Below are 17,735 nucleotides of genomic sequence, written 5' to 3' on the forward strand. Positions count from 1 at the left end.
TGTGTAATAAGGATTGTAATGCATTCCACTGTTGTTGTGTATTTAAAAAATAATAAAATCAATTAAAAAATAAAACTGAAGGCATGAATTAGATAGAAACCTAAAAAAAAGAAATATTCAAAAATAACACAAGATTTTTAGCTGGAACAATTGGAAGGATGGAGTAGCATTTACTGATATGGGAACTGCTACAAAAGGAGCAAGTTCTGGGAGGAAGAGGAAGAATTCAATATTGGTTGAGATAACCATCATACATCTATGTGGAAGTATCAAAATAAAAAAACGAAAGTTAAAACTTAGGGGGGTGGCTGGGGATGTGGCTCAAGTGGTAGTGCGCTCGCCTAGCATGCGTGAGGCACTGGGTTCGATTCTCAGCCCCAAATAAAAATAAAGATATTGTGTCCATCTAAAACCAAAAAATAAACATTTAAAAAAAACCTTAGGAGAGGGGTCTGAGGATATATACCTCCGTGGTATTTGCCTACTATGTGAGAGGCAAGGAGAAGGAATTTGGAAATATGTATAAATGATATGTGAAATAATAAAGCTCTCTTTATACCCAAGAGAGTGGGTGTAAAAAAAGAAACAAGTCTATAACTAAGCCCTGGGGAGGTCAAAATGATGTGGATGAGAAAATGAAAAGGAATCAAGATAGAAGACCTAGAAAGAATATCCTATAAAGCCATCCTAGGTGCCCTTCAAGAGATGAATGGATAAAGGAAAAGTGGCAAATACACACAATGGAGTACTACTTAGCCATAAAGATGAATGACTTTATGACATTTGCTGGTAAACGGATGAATCTGGAGACTATTATGTTAAGTGAAATAAGCTAATCCCCAAATACCAAAGATCAAATGTTTACTCTGGTATGTGGAAGCTAACCCACAGTAAGGGAAGAGATAAGAAAAAAATATATATATATATAAGTTCAGTGGAGTAGACAAAGGGGAATGAAAGGAAGCAAGGGGAGATGGGAAAAGGAAAGAGTGGAATGAATCTAACATTACTTTCCTATGTACGTATATGAATATACCACAATGAATCTCACCATCATGTATATTCACAAGAAATTAATTTTTTAAAAAATAACTATGAGTAAATGACAGAAAGACCAGTAGAAGAAAGGGAGGGGGAGGAAGGAAGGGGAGGGGAAGAAGAGGTACTGAGGACCAAATTAGAACAGGATATTGCCCATGCTTTTATAATTATGTCATATATAACTAAAAAGAACCAATAAATTAATTAATTTAAAAAATTAAATAAATAAATAAGAAAGGATATCCAAAGAGAGAAAACTAGAAAAGTATGGTGTTCTGGAAGTCATATAAGAAAAGGACTTCCAGGGCTGGGGTTGTAGCTCAGTGGTTGAGTGCTTGCCTCACATGTGTGAGGCACTGGGTTCAATCCTCAGCACCATATAAAAAAATAAATAAGTAAATAAAACAAAGATATTAAGGATTTTACGGAAGAGGAAAATATCAGCGGTCAAATGCTGCTAATGGGTCAATTAAGAAAGTACTACAGATTGTTTTGTAAATAAGAAGTAGAATTTGAGTTTATAAAATAACTTAAGAAAACTAGAATGTAGAAAATCTTACTTGAAAGAGCTAACACTAGTACCCATACCTAGATCTTGATGTTATTTTTATTGTGTTTCTTCACTACTACACATTAAAATGTGAAATTTATAACACTTTATACATTTTAAAAGATTTCTTATTATCACATTTTTATGAAAAGAAAAAAATTTTAAATTGTTAATTTCTAATGCTGACTACATGAGATAATGCTAAATCCATTAGTTTCATTAAAATTCCTTCTTAATTCCAATATAAAGGCTAACAGGATATAATCAAATTACTGTTCCTTTTAAAGAGACGCTATGGTTAATATAAAAGACACATACTTGATTTATGTCAAGTGGTAACACAGGTAATGCTGTGGATACTCAGCATAAAACACTTTAATGGAATATTATTACTCCAAATATACCATACCAAAATTAAACTGAAAATAGAAAAGGCTACTAAATCATGGTTGACAGGGAGCTAAATGCACCAAGTTAAAATGCATTTCTAATGCTCATCCAGTTCTGGCTGAACCCTTTGCATTAGTTTGAGCTATTGTTAGTTTAGAATAATTCCAAATGATTCTCTTGAGTTCTATTGTTGTATTCAGTAGCTTTAGGAAATCCAGAACAGGCCTCACATTTAAAAAAAAAAAAAAAAATCATAGGATCTCTTAGTTTCTGGCTTTAACCTGGAGTGATCTTTTCAAAGAGCAATTATAATCAAGTTAATGTAATTATTTTGCTACATAATTAACAAATAACCATACACAACTTTCTTGGTCTAAGGTAAAGACCTTAACTTCATCTACATATAGTCTACCACACAGGCTACTTCTTATTCTCTTTGTTCTTAATTTAAATAAAGTCAGGTTCCTACAGTTCCCTCTACCTCAAATCTCTTCTCCTCCTCCTTTGTTTTGTTAATTCCTACTTATCTTTCCTATAATTGCTTGCAACTTTATTGTCTGTCTCTTCCAGCCCTCTCTCAGCCATTTAGAATGAAAGTTTTAAGACAGAAGGGCCCTTGCTACAATCCTCAGTATCAAGAATAGTGCCTGGCATACAGGATACACTCAGTACCATATATCTTCCAGAACCCAGTACTTCTTAAAGACTTCTGTGACCTATTACATATCAGTGACACCAATTTTATTTTCTTTAGTCACCCTATACTCTTCTTGTGGGCCTCATGTACAGTCTTCTAAAACAAACTTCCAACAGACATTGATTGGTAGAAAGGCAGAAAACACTAGAATCTTTCAGATTTCACAAAGGCATTTCTCAGTCAGAGCTCTTACCTACTTTTTCCTTGCCATGGACTGCTATTAATTAACCCACACATTTTCTATATCACTTGCCTTTTAGACAGCTATCTGAGAGCAAAATTGTCACAGGGTAGGGAGGTCGATATTTAACAGGAATTGAATTAGACCCAGGAATTCAACCAATTCTTTCTAGCTCTGTCGGACATTTATAACTACAGATGGTAAGAAAATAGACATTTTTCTTTTCCATGGCTAGCCTGATAAGGAAAACCTTATAGAAAAGTCATTTACCATGGAAATATCAGACTGAAAATGTGGTAAAATTGTTTTAAGACATATTTCCCATATGAAGAGTGCTAATTTATCTCAGCATATAATCAGCACATGCATAAAATAAAAGATACTTCAAAATCAAAGGTAATAAACTACACTTACAAATGTAGCCCTGCTCTTTTTTCTCCCACAGAATACCATAGCTTCAATGTTCTTGGGGAGTATTGGTGAAGGCACTTATGATCTTGGCTCTTTTAGGAAAGATACATAATTTAGCAATAATGTTAACAATCCACATATTATCAATTAATAATGTCATTTCAACTCTGCTTTGTAGCCCTGTATGTTTTTAAATGCCCTAGCTGAGGTTTTGATTTTAAAGTTAAAGAAAGGGCTGAAAGTGCAGATCAGTGGTAAAGTGCATGGAGACCCTGAGTTAAGTTAAAGAACAACACATTTCTATTTTTACAATTATTTTTCCACAAATCCATTCCTCAGCCTTTGTGTTTCTACATAGTAAAATAAATACTTACATATTATTTTTTTTAAATCCCTTACATTTTCTTTCTTTCTTTCTTTTTTTTTTTTTTTTTACAGAACACTTCATGAATTTGCTATCACCCTTGCCCAAAGGCCATGCTAATCTTCTCTGTACCATTCCAATTTTAGTGTATGTGCTGCAGAAGCTATCACCCCTTGTTTTTTCAATGTTGAAAATGATGATTTTGCCAAACAGAGTCTTCATAAAAATTAGCCAAAACTTGAAACCCAGCAAAAGATAATACTAGGCATTTCTCAGTGCAGTGTTCTGCTTGAAACTTTCATTATTTTCTATTATTATTTATAAGATAAATTGACCTATAAATACTAAAAGATTTACATGAATCTAACATTTTACTAGAGCTCTCATTAAATAATGACATCACTGACACATGTTTCTTTACATTTGCACAGAATTTTTACCTTTCTGAAAATTCTATTTTAATAATTTTGGAGGTTCCACTAAGATGTCTAAAATGCATTAACCTGACAGAGCCAATTAAACTACATTGCTACTGAATATTCATTACAGAAATCTAAACTCAGAACTGGTATCTCATTTACAAAAGCCCAAACCTCAGAACTTAGAATTTTGGTTTAGTTGGTAAATGCTTCTTAGAACTTTTGGTCTAGCTTGTAAAGGCCTTTACTTTTTAAAATTTATTTTTGTAATCTTAATATCCAACACAGTGCCAAGTACCTAAAATGTGTTCAATAAATATTAAACAATGCATAGAGCTATAATATATCAAATGTTCAACGGTAGTGCCAAATGAAAGAGAGAAATAGTATAGTCAAATCCTAGTAGTCTGTAACTCTATGGTCATCTGGAGGAAGGTGGTTAAGTTCTACATGCTTTTCTTCTTTTTTTCTTCTCAGTGTTAGGGATAGAACTCAGGGCCTTGGCATGCTAGAAAGCATTCTACCACTGAGTTACATTCCCAACCTACAGCCTTTGAATATGAAGACAGTCTTCTTCATAAATGGTGGAAATTCTTATCATACAAAGACATGGTTAGCAGAGTGAATCTTGAGTACCTTAAGAGCTGTAATTCCTGCAACTCATAGTAGGCACTATGAAACTGCATGTCACAATGTTCCAGATACTGTAATAATAGATATAATCTGAATCACTTTCACCAAAAATTTTCCAGAGATATAAAAAATGATTCCATGGGAATGTATCTCAATTCTATAACACTGATTTAATAAATTAATAGAAATTGTTTTTATAATTCACCACAAAAGGCCAAATTTTCTTAGTAATTTTATAAGCAAAGGATATACCACAATTGTTGAATACAACAATACAGTATCTACAAGGCACCTAGAAAACAAGCACAACATTTAAATGCTAAGTAATAGGACCAAGGCAATGTACCAGGCTTAGATGCTAGTCCTGGTTTTGTTCTAACCTAGCCTGAAAAAAATAAATCTGAAATTGTACATGAGGATTATTAGAATCAAAGTTACCTACACTTAAAATACTATTTGCTACCACAAAGTACTAATGAGCATATACTTGCTTCATTCTGCCAACAATATAGGCCTACCTGGTAACTTCACTCACACTTCATGGTAGAAGGGCTAATTACTATCTAAGCATTTCCTCCTTTGCTTTTAATTCAGGCCAGAGTTCATTATCATCATTCAGCACACTTCCAAATTCATTCTCTCTCCTTACAGAATTGGGCTACGCATGGAAGAAGGTCAATTTAATACTTTAGAATCCAGCACACCAATGAAATGACAGTCATTCCACCAAGTGTTTTAAAAAGCCACGACTTGGTGTTTGCCCTAAGGGAAGAAATGTCTACTTTTAAGAATCATGAAATTAGAAAATCTGAAATTCTGAATGCATGAAGAAAACGTTTTTACCTTTAAATGCACTACTGCCTTTCATTTCTAGGAATTTAATGTATAAAGAATTATATTCAAGTGTAGTCTTTTTTCTTTTTCTTTTTTTCCTCGTGGTGCTGGGATCCTGTGCATGGGAGGCAAACAGTCTATCAACTGAGCTATATCCCCAGCCCCCAAGTGCAATCTTTTAAAATTGTTTTTTCTTTATTATTTTTACAATTTATTCTTGGTTATTTTACATGAAAGACAAGGGACTAAGTCTGTATCAACAGTAAAGGAAGCCCATGTTAGTGAGCCTGACAAGTAATCATGAACCCATATACAGTCTTTGAATTTGTCTTGACCTCACAAGATAATTTATTATGAAAATGACAGTATAATTATTACCTAAGTTCACAGAGGAAGACTGACACCACGAACAGGAGAGAAGCATCCTAACAATACGCCCAAACTTGAAAGATCGATTTGTATGAGCTGTCCCCTTTTTTGTTCCTTAATGTGATTCCACATTCGAAATTGTACCCAGAAAAGAAACTATCCAAATTGGATAAGAAAAATATCTGTATTAAGGCAAGACGTCTTTTGCTGGAAGTGGGGAGGTGCTTTAGATTCACCTCAAGAATTGTAAAATGAGTATTATGATTCACTGACACTTCACACATGTGAAACATTCATATTACAAAAAAGAAAAAGCAATGCCTTATAAGCGAGTGGACAACCTTGACAAGCAAATTGCCTGGGGGGAACACCCCCAAAGAATTCAATTAAAAGTAATTACCCGACCTGAAAATGAGCTTTTGTTTTAGAAACTGTCTAAATATCAGCGGTACTTTCTCTTGCCCGAATCCTGCCTGAGGACAACAAATTGGTCAACGGCGGAAGTTGTCTGACGAAATGACTGCAACATGAAATCCAGTTTTATGATCATAACAAAACCTTCCTTCCGGGACCCAGCCAAAAAAGAAAAAAAATTTGAGAAAACGTCCTTCAGGATGCAACAGGCAATTATGAGTTCCCTGTCGCCAGGCAGAGAGACACTGTTTGGCCTCGGGACCCCAGTGCTGGGAGAACAAGCTGCTCCCCGTTAGAACTTCGGGGGACCGGGCCCGGCACCCCGCCCGCCGTCCGGCCCCTCCCAGGGCCCTGGCGGCCACCCCCGCCTCAGAACTGACCTTCCGCAGGGCCGAGACCAGCAGTCCCCGCCATTTCGGGCTGTTCTCTTCGCTGAAGAACTCGTACGGCTGCGGCGCCTGCTGCATGGCCCCGGCTGCAGAGCCTCCGCATCGGGGGCGGCCCGCGGGCCGAACCGGGCCGGGCCGGTGGCCTGACAGGCAGGGCGCGGGCCGCCTCGCCTCGCCGGCGGCCGCCGCCTCCCGCCCGGGCCGCGGCTACGGCCGAGGCGGCTCGGGGGCGGCGCCGGCGGGCGGGCGGCGGCCCCGGGGGCGGCTTCCTTGGCCCGGCTGGCCCTCGCCTCGCGCAGCGCCCGCTAAGGAAGCGCGGTGGCCGCGAACTCCGGCCACCCCAGGCAGCGACCTCCTTTCTCACGGCGCTGGCCCGCTCCTACGGCGGCTCCTCCTTTGTCTGAGTTCGCAGCCCGGCGAGGGTACAGCTGGCTTTGCCTCCGCCCTGACTCCCGCTACGGCAGCGGCGGGCTGAGAGCGGCGGCAGCAGCTCCTCTCCTCATCCCCGCCCTCCCGACAGGCAACGCCGCCGGCCCGAGTCACCCCCAGAGGGCCCAGGGGACCGACGGGGCGTGCGCGGCGAAAGAGCGAGCCCCACTCGGACGTACAGAGCTGGCCGCTGCAGCCGCCCCTTCAGCAGCCGCGCAGAGCGCCTCGGGCCACAGCCGAGCTCCGGGTCGCACCAGCCGCGGCTCGGCCCGCCCCCTCGGCCGGGCGCTCATTATCCGGAGCTGCCGGAGAGGTCCGGCACGGAGCATGCGCGCCACGGAGCCAAGGCGCCGGCTAGGCGCTGGGGCGCGGGGGATCCTGGAGTCCGCCTCTCCTGGGAACTTTACAAGGGGTCTGTTCCAGACTTACTCCCCAATTTATTGATTGATTTTTACGCACACACTTCTTCCTCTAGACCTTCCCAAGACAATCCCGACACAGTGCCACCCTTGGCGAGCCTCCAGCCGCAGGACTGCAGTCGTGGGAGGCAGTTAGTATAGGGATTTGTAGAGAACAGCGCATCTGAACTAGCAAGATACTTAGTGTATTAATGCTCTACATGGCTCCTTGGTATATAGGAGATAATTATCCCCACAACACTGTCGAGTGGTATTGTAGGGCGCAGAAATCCCTTTGCACACTGTTTAGGGCCAGAAAAAGTTCACTGTCAAGAGAACTTGAATTTAAAGATCCTTCACTTAACCCATGTGTGTTCACAAAAATCAAATCATTTTCATAAAACTTTCTGATGATTTTTTTGTAACTCGTTACCTATAAGGTTCTCTAAGTTGAGGAAACAAATTCTAGAACCTCTGTCAAAAATTTCACCCCACTAACGATGCTGAGCACATGGCTTTTAACAGGTTGTAAAGAATAAAGGCATGTACTACTCCCTTTACCCAGCCACCAGCAGCAAGGGAAAGGAAGAACGAGGTGAAAAAAAATTAGCCCATGGAACATTTCACTTCCAGAATCAGTAATTGAGAAATTATCTTTCCCAAAACACGCACCGTTTCATGATCTTGGCAAAACAAAACAGGCAGGCATTTGTCTAATCCAAGTATCCACTGAGTCAGAATGCCCTGCAATAAATGTCCATGTGCACGTTGCCATGTACTTGGGATAAAGACGGGATAGTGCAAGGCTTGTATTTCTCCAACTAATCTTTCAGTCAGTAAAGGTGAAGACTTTGTCTTCTATAAAGTGTTCTTACTTTTCTCCCCTATTCCCAGACCCAAGCCATAAACTACTAACTGTCAAATTGCTAGATTGGTACCATACTTTCTCATAAGAGAATAATGTTGTTGGTGGGAAGTTTTATTCTTGTCCAAGGATATCAGAGGTCTCCTCTGGGCCAAATCTGGCCTGAAGACACATTTTGTTTAGTCATGGCTGTATTTAAATCTTTAAAATTGTTGTTACCATTTTAAAATTCAAGAGATTACATATAAAAATCTACATTTCCAGATTCTCTTGACAAAATCAGGCAATGCTGGGCGTACTGCCTTTGTGCAAGGGAATAATCAGCAGGCTCTGGGTAGTGGCTGCCCTCTTTAGGAAAGTATGCCATCCCATTTCCAGTTGGCTATACTCCCCACTTGGCATTCTTCCCCCTTTTATGTAACCTGCCTAGTCTCTACAGGCATCTGAGCTGTGATCTCTGGGCTAGGCAAACAGAAATGTGATCTTCATGCATGAAGGAGATAATCTAAGAATGACACCAGTAAAAATTTTCCCAGCCAGCCAAGTGGGCCATCTAGAAAACAAAGTTGGATCCACACCCCACACATTACACTACCATAAATTCCTGATATATCAAAAATTTACAGGTAAAAAATAAAACATATTTATAACTTTAGACTACAAGTTTTTTAAGCTTTTTTGTTTTATTTTGTTTTGTTGTGGTGCTAGGGCACCACAAAACCCAGGGCTTTAAGCATGCTAGGCAAGCACTCTACCACTCAGCCACATCCCCAACCCTGCAACTCATTTTTTAAATTCACTTTTGAATTAATTTCCCTAACTTAGAAAAGTGTTCCCACAAATTAGTAGACTAAAATTCAATAAGGAAAAATAGGGTATGAAAATATAGTTCACAGAAAAGGAAATATAAATGTCTCTTAAACTTTAATTAAAGATGCTCAACTTTGCTCATATAAGAAAAAAATGCAAATTTAAATTATACTGTTATTATTTCTTCATCAATTAGAACAGCACTGTTCAAAAAGTTTGATTACCCACTATGACATTAAAGATATGCAGAAATAGGAACTCTATTATAGATGGGAGTATAAATTGATAATTGATAATACCTACTAAAGCTTCAAGGAGCCAGGTGGGATGGTGTGTACCTGTAGTTTCAGCTACTTTGCAGAGGGAGGATCACTTGAGCCCAAGAGTTGGAGACCAGCCTGGAAAACATAGTACAAACTTCACCTCAAGAAAGAAACTAAACAGGCTGGGGCTTGGGCTGGAGCTCAGTGGCAGAGCACTTGCCTTGCACATGTGAGGCACTGGGATCGATCCTCAGCACCACATAAAAATTAACAAATAAAATAAAGGCATTCTGTCCATCTACAATTACACATAAATAAATAAATAAAACTAAACAAAAGGGAAAAAAACCCAAATTTGAAAGGTTCATACCCTTTGACCTACCAAATTCTAGGAATGTGTTCCAGAGGTATACTTGTTCATATGAAACCACTTAGAGACAACTTTATTCACTGTAGTGTTGTTCATTATGACAAAAACAAAACACATCTTAGAAACATTAATTTAAATAATCAGTAGGACTAGGATACTGGTTCAATAAATAATCGTAAATCCACATAATGGAACCTATAAAGTAAGACCAAGACTCTGTGGAACATTCCCCAAGATACAATGCAAAGTAAAAAGAGCAGGATGCTTAATATAATACACAGAATATGGTAGCACTTATATTTTTAAAGTAGGTACTATTTTATGTATGTAAATATAATTTCTTTGCAAGACTATACAATATTCTTGTAACAAAGATGAAAACTGGGTGGCTGAAGGAGAGAGGGACTTTTCACTAAGTTCCTTTTTGTAACTTGAATTTTCAACCAACTGAATGTGGTATTTGTTCAAAACACTAAAAAATTAAAAGTTATTTTTAATAAAAAAAATTCCAGCCTGATTATAAACTTTTGCTTCATGGGCCCCCCCAAAAAATGGAAATATTAAGCTTTGATAATATGAAGGGGTACATACATATAACAAAAATCCAATCATAAAGTTGAGATGAAATTAATGCACTAAAAACTACATTAATAATTTGATAGCAGTAATTGTTTGCCCTTTTCAAATTTATAATGGCTTTGGGAGATAATTTGAATGACCCAAGTACATCTTTGATTTTACAAGGCAGATAAAATTTTACTACTAATATTCTCTCACTAAAAAATATTCGCTAAAAGGATTTGTTCAACATTTCTCCCATTTCTGATTTCATACTTCCTTAATTTACTTAAAGCTACAAGTGCTGCCAATAAGTAGTAAATCAAAGCAACACCACAGGAAACAATAAATGTTGTTACTTTCATAGTTCGCTGCCATAGATGGGCTTTGGTTCTTTCATAGTAAACTTGCCTGAAAGAAGTGGGAGCAGAGTCGACCTACAACCCTCATGGGAGGTTCTTCTCTGGAAAGCCCATGCCCTGCAAAAGACTACCAATGATGTCTTCTCAAAAGGAACTATAATTTTTATGAAATTCCAAAAGATTCATTGTGCCTATAGAAAAAAGCATTATGTGTTATTGTTACTTACAATCTGCTATTAAACATAAATAATTTTCCTGTTGCTCTGGAGTACGAAAATGACACTGAGGTCATTCAGACATTGCCACCATTACCAGATAGTCATTTTTTGTAAGTAGCTGTTTCAGATACAAAGTCCTATAATAAAAGTGAAAGGCACCATTCAAGTTCTTATCATTTGTATTATTGCAATAAAATCCTTCCAAGTCCTGATGATTATCAAGTTGAGGTATCAACAATGAATATATTCATCATCTGTTCAGTATAGCTCCCAGACAGGGTTTAGTTTGTTAGCAATCAGAAAATAAATAAAACAAATATTGATTTGTTTGCCCCAAAGTGTTAGCACATATAGTAATTTACCTACATTGTGGTAATTAATTAGTAGGCGTGATGTATGTTATAGCATATTTCAGGCAACATACATTCTATCCTCCTATTATCCTATTATCACTGATAGGAAAGCTAAAAGCTAGATTCCTTGCAGCTAGGATTCTGGAAATGATTTAGGATGAGCTTTTCAGATACACTTGAGTGAGATCTAAGAAGCCAGAAGTGAATGGAAGCTACAAATCTCATACTTCTGCAGGCAGCCATCGTTTAGTCACTATTTGTGTGCAGCAGCAGCAATGGCTAGACTCACTGTCTGGCCAATTACCCTGTTGATGGATCATAGTTATTTTGGAACTGCTATGTTGGTGGCCTGGTTTGTGGTGTGGTTTTAGGATTTGTTCCAGAAAGCCCAACCTATCTAGAGTCTACTTCATCAGCTTTCTAATGATCTTGTATGCCTTAGAATAAATATAGTCTTATTTATCTTGTTAGAATGGATTCTATTCCCAGAAGCTGAACTCAAAATATCAAAAGACACAAACTTCCTCCACAAGGGTAGGAAAAAATGGTATTTGTTAATTTATACTACTAGCCCACCATGAAGTGTTATTTTATTTGATAATTACGATATTCTACTCATGTTTTTTTTGTTTTGTTTTTGTTATTATTATTGTTTGGGGGACAGGGGTCTTGCTATGTTGTCCAGACAAGTCTCATACTCCTGGGCTCAAGCAATCCTCTGTGTTCACCCTACTGAGTGGCTGGAATTGGAGGCATGGGCTACCATATTTGGCCGAATTTCAGGTTTTTTGGCCAAATTTACATATAACCTCTACTTAGGCAAAAATAATGTGATCCTTTGGTGTGATCCATCGATGTGATTCTTCTAAAAATTCTTGTTGGTACTCCTGGAAGCTGAATAATTTGGATTAGTCCTGATTCCCTTCAAGCCTGTGGTTCTCACCTACCATATACATTCTTAGGAAAAATGCAATCAATATATTCTCCTTCCACTATCCTCTCAATTGAAAATGATGGTGGAACCTTGAAATCCTCAATGTCATCTCAACCTTGTTAAAATAACACAAAATTTAATACTAGGCCTTTATTTTCTTTAGTTCTAAAAAACTTATCAAGTAATTTGAGAAAAATCTAAACTCAAAGTATGTTAAAAAATTTACTATCAACCACAAAATTCTAACATGCAAAAATAAAAGCAAAAACAAAACAAATAAAAACAAACCCTACTTGATATCCCTAAATCCCAAAGCACCATCTTGGATATCAGAAGACAACTGCTCTATAACATTACCAACATACTTGGTTACCAGTATTTATTTATTTGTGGTGCTGGGGATTAAACCCAGGGTTGGCCTCACAAATGCTAGGCACATGCTCTACCACTGAGGTACATCTCCATCTGGTTGGCTCTTGCTATTTAAAAGGATCCAGGCAATTAGAACTTTGTACATGTCCTAGCTAGTACGATTGATCAAGAATCTAAGAAAAAGTTAGGCAATCAAAGGTTGAAGGAATTAGGCATTCTTGGAAACAGCAATTTGATATTGTATTCCAAGCAATACTGGCTACCCGGTCCTTCAAAATACCCTTGATCATAAACTGGTGGCACTAAAAGACATTTCTTGTATTCTCAGTGGACAAATGTAAGTAAAATTATATCTGAAAGGCATGGAGAAAATTATCAACACCGCTTTTGCCTATTCATTTTACTCCAGCAGTTTCAGAGGAACAAAGTTAAAAGAAGTGATTCTAAAGATACAGTTTTAAGCCAAACTTGGCTGAAATTCAAGGTTCTTTAGTAAGCAACATCACTTTGTTACCATTGGCCTTCAGGTCTTTCCCTAAATTTAAAATGGGGCTCCCTGAGCAACCCAAAGCATGCTATCATATACCTCTCTTGTCACATGTAAAAGGTAAAATTCTCATTCATCCAAGAGGCAAAAGAACCTTAACAAGATAACTTTGATGAAAGACCCTTCTATTAGCAGGCAATAATAACACTTCACAAAACATGATCCACTTTAGGATTTGAGGTCAGAAAAGTATAGAGTTGGTTGGTTTCACCATTCTTCCCTTCAGGGCTTTGGGGTTTATGTCCATTTTTTAACGGGCACAAACTATTTGAAAACATTTCTAGGCATTTTTCTTTCCCAACTACTTTGCCCTGTCCTTGCACCCACCCTTCCACCTTAAATTCTTATGAAGGGATTTTTTAAAAATCCTGGAGTTCAGAACAAAAATTTAGCAACTTACTTCACAATTGCTCCTCAAAATTGTCCATAATGTGTTTAGATAATAAATGGTGTATACTCAGAAAGATGAAGAAACATCTAGCCAAAGAAGTCTAGACATAGATCAAGGGCCCAGGAGGGCAGAGCTAGCTCTTAAACAATATAGACACCATCTGTCTCAGGTTCACAGGGATAACTCACAGGCATAGCCATCAGGGTTGGACAGCCTCCAAATGCAGGCCCAACACACTCCCATATGCCAGAGGTTAGCAATATATATCCCTCTCACCACCGTCCTTTGAAGAAAGTTTTAAGAGTTAAAGTTATCCAGTAGCTAGTAGGCAGACTTCTAAATGACCTCAGGGGAAGTGAAACTCTTCCAACAACAAGGGCAACTCCCCAAACAGTGCAAACTTTGAGATGATCAAGGGAGGACTTTGATATACATACATGTATAGATAAAAGAGTTAAGTTATATAACACGGAACACCAAAAATGTACTTGCCAGTATACTGAGTTCCCCACAAACTAAACACGATGAAGCTAAAACCTAAAATGCTTCACTTTTAGCCTAAAATATAAACTTCTCTGCTTCATTTTTATGTTATATACAAATAGAAAGGTAGTTTTTAATTTTTTAAAGATTGGCTTATCTAAAGCTATGACAGTTTTAAGTTTTACACACAGAGTATTTGAGTAAAAGTTTTTATGGAACTAAAAAATATGTTCACAACACCAAGGCTCATTAAAATATTTTAATACTAATATACATTTTCTTCTCTCAGACACAAAACCCTTAAATATTATATAAGTATTTAACAATAAAACCCTATTGACATAATATTCAATGCTACAAACAGAATAACCTACATGTTCAAAAATTTTTTCAATAAATTTCCTGCTTACATTTTTTGGGGTATAGTACAGACCCCAATGGAATGAGGATTGCATCCATTAGGACAGTTACTATTGTAACTTTTCCACAGCGTAGTGTGTATGCAATCTTACTGCTGATGAAATAGAGAACTGTAATATTTTCCACGTCTTAGTAGTCTTGTAACAGAACAGAAAAACATCCTGTGTGCTGCATTTCTCGAAGGAATCAGTTGTTGTAACGATCCATTGGGGCTTGTTTCTTCTGTCAGTGACTTCTGAATTGAATGTTCTCAATATGCTCATCCCCACTGCTCAATAATTGCCTAATCTATTTACCTAGGATGAGCTGCTTCTTGAACTGGAGTTGATGATGAGTATTCTTTCAAATTAATGGATGAGGTAGCTTGGTCAATGTAATCACCAAGGCTGAAGTGAAGAAAAAAGGAAGAAAACAGAAAAGTTTTTCCTATCAACCAACATGCACATCCTTTCTACTCATCCATCAAACAGTTTTGGAGAGATAAGAGGTAAGAAAAATGAAACGTGGAAGATTAATCCTGAGGGAGCACATGTGAGAGAATAGATTGAAAATGTCTCACCTAAACTGTGGTTCTGTTTCTCCAGTCAGGTTGCCACGTTTTTCACTTACATTTCTATTTGACAACATTCTCAACTGTAAGAAACATTCAATCAGATAAACCACACACGTATATACAGTATACAGAATGGCACTGGCCACTGATTTAACATAGTCATGAAGTACACATGAACGTAAGGCACTTTTGCGGTTTACAGAAGTGAATGCCTCAAAGTTAGATATTCATCAAAAATGGAGAAATGTCCTCATAAAAGTTTATAGGAGCCCTGAAAAACCAAATAGGTATGAATCATGAGTGATCTTGGCCAACATTTTAAAAATATTAGGACAGAGGTATGAGATAAATAATTGTTTAAAATTACAGAGTTTTATACATCAGTGTCAGGATTCTAAAATGCTCTTATAAAAAACTATCAGTTCTAGGTGCTTTTAGTTTCTCAACCACAGAAGACTGTAGCAATAATCACACATGACTGTGTGAATTTAGTGATACCAATATCACATGTTATAAAGAGATGTATAAAGAGATTAGAAATAATAAAAGTTTTGTTTTAAACTACTTAGAAATGTGAAATATCATGTATTTTCTTGAAATTAAAAATTTTAACTTTCAAATATAAAATTGTTGCTCTAAGTTATGTCAGCTCTTCTATGACTCTTCAGAATTAAAAGAACGTTTGCAACATACAATACACTATACTAGATTTTTCTTCTAAGAGAGACAAAACAGCTTATTAAAGCCAAAAAACTGATTTCAAAGAATAATCAACTTTTTATTTCACCTTTACCAAAAGATTCTTTTCTTCTTCTTCTTCTTCTTTTTTTTTTTTTTTTTAATGAGGTGAGCTTTCACCATTTTGCCCAGGCTAGTAACAACTTATCAGCCTGGGCTTAAGTGATCCTCTCCATCTCATCATTCCAAGTAGCTGAAGACTACTTGTCAGCTCCTCCCCAAAATTCTAAAAGAGTCAAGTCTTCTCTTGATCCTGGTCAGTTAAGGATAGATCATTAACAAAGTCAGGGATTCAAGACAGCTAAAACTTCACCTTGCTTCTTCATTCACAAAGAGCATGAAATTTAATTATTTAAAATTCTTATTTCTGTTATACTATTTTGATGATTCAGTGGGGTTTTTAATCTAAAAGGGTGACTTTAAAACCATTTCTTTCTTTCTTTTTTTCCCCCCCAGTACTGAGATTGAACCTACGGGTGCTTTACCACTGAGTCATCTCCCGAGTCCTGCTTATTTTATACTTACTTAGCTTTTTTTTTTGCAATCAGGATCTTGCTAAGTATCCTAGGCTGGCCTCAAACTTCCAATTCTCCTGGCACCTCTCAAGTCACTAGGATTACAGGCATGTGCCACCATCCTGGTTTAAAATCTTTTTCTTAAATTATAATTAAAGAACACAATTAATACATTCTTGTTGCTGATATGGAGGTTATAATGCATACCCAACCCCTTCCATTATTTACAATTCAAACCGTTGCTGCACTTCATCTGCAATCATTCCAGAAATTGCAAGGGAGGAAGTGGCAGCAGGGGAAGGAGCATTTCTCACATGAAGAATGCGACTTCCAATATCCCCAACTCCTCCATCAAATACAAAATCATCTACCAGATTTCCATCTCTATCCAGAGCTTGGGCTCTTACTCCAGCTGGACCTCTGAAAAAGCAAAAAAGTAGTAATCAATTGACTCATAGAGATAGGACACTTTCTAAGTTAATGGTTTACAGTGGTTTACAAAGTATTTTTAAAGCAATGAAGTCTTTATTCTTCTAAATGTACAATTATATGAAAACCCAAATAGGTTTATGTTTAGCCAAAGACTGTCATCAAGAATCTGGCAAACCTATGTCCTAACCTATAGCATAATGCTTATTACCTGGCAGCGCAACAAATGCTTATCAAATATATGCACACACAGGTAAGTTACTTATAAACATCTGTTCTTTCCTAAAGGAGCAGATAAATTCACATTTAATTAGAATAGATTTATTTTTATTTAAATTTATAAAATGAATTTGTTATAAAAATCAATCAATGACAACAATAAGGCTCTTTTGGTTAATACAAAGCAATGAAAACAGGAATTATGTGCTTTACTTGCATTCTTTATCCTTTTTTCTGTATTTTGTCTTGATAGGACACTATTAAAATTTATGGAGGAAAAATTAAATGGTAACAAATTCTCATTTGTAGTTTTTTTTATTTTTAGCAATCTAACCTTCAATATCAAGATAACCAATTAACTAAAAAAATGATAGGAAAAGCAAAAAATGAATGAATTCAGCAGCATGTTAATACAGCAAGTCTTTACTACCTAAAATCCTGTTTTATATCATTTGAGTTCACAGATTTCTGTTTAAAATACTTAATGTTTTTAGAGTCATAAAGCACCTCCTTTGGAACTGCTCAAAGAAACTCAGTGTGAAAAGGCTATCTTACACCACCAAGACTCAAGAAATTAGGCAACAATGTGAAATATTTTTTACTGATTCTGGGATAAGTTCTCAGATAAGTACTTGAGGAAGATAGACAAAACGATAGGAGAGTTAGACTTAAACCTGCCTGAAGAGAGATAACAATAATAATAGCTATTATTTACTAAGTGTTTATCTTGTGCTAGGAGTTATCTTATTTATCCTTACAACTCTAAGAAAGCTGATGCAGTTTATATTTAACAGCCAAGAAACAGAAAGATTAAGT

At 37.1% G+C, this 17,735-nt stretch overlaps 2 protein-coding genes and 1 non-coding gene across 5 annotated transcripts in view; all 3 read right to left on the minus strand.

Annotated features, from left to right (window-relative positions):
* Window positions 1–6,821, minus strand: part of Sos2 (SOS Ras/Rho guanine nucleotide exchange factor 2) — a 93,970-nt gene extending 87,149 nt beyond the window's left edge. The window contains exon 1 of the mRNA XM_026391068.2: window positions 6,684–6,821. Within this exon, the coding sequence (XP_026246853.1) occupies window positions 6,684–6,770 (87 nt within the window). The 5' untranslated portion in view covers window positions 6,771–6,821. The remainder of the gene's footprint in view (window positions 1–6,683) is intronic.
* Window positions 3,699–3,804, minus strand: LOC113184406 (U6 spliceosomal RNA). Its single transcript, XR_003300989.1, has one exon. It is a non-coding gene; the product is annotated as a U6 spliceosomal RNA (small nuclear RNA).
* A 7,468-nt stretch (window positions 6,822–14,289) lies between the features above and the next one.
* Window positions 14,290–17,735, minus strand: part of L2hgdh (L-2-hydroxyglutarate dehydrogenase) — a 47,142-nt gene continuing 43,696 nt past the window's right edge. For 2 of the 3 annotated variants that reach the window (XM_026391028.2, XM_026391029.2), the window contains exon 10: window positions 14,290–16,691. In XM_026391028.2, coding sequence (XP_026246813.1) covers window positions 16,496–16,691 — 196 coding nt within the window. In that variant the 3' untranslated portion in view covers window positions 14,290–16,495. The remainder of the gene's footprint in view (window positions 16,692–17,735) is intronic. The other variant, XR_013343734.1, reaches the window with a different exon arrangement.

This window comes from Urocitellus parryii, chromosome 6 (genome assembly GCF_045843805.1).
Source record: "Urocitellus parryii isolate mUroPar1 chromosome 6, mUroPar1.hap1, whole genome shotgun sequence".
In the NCBI taxonomy this organism is placed as follows: domain Eukaryota; kingdom Metazoa; phylum Chordata; class Mammalia; order Rodentia; family Sciuridae; genus Urocitellus; species Urocitellus parryii.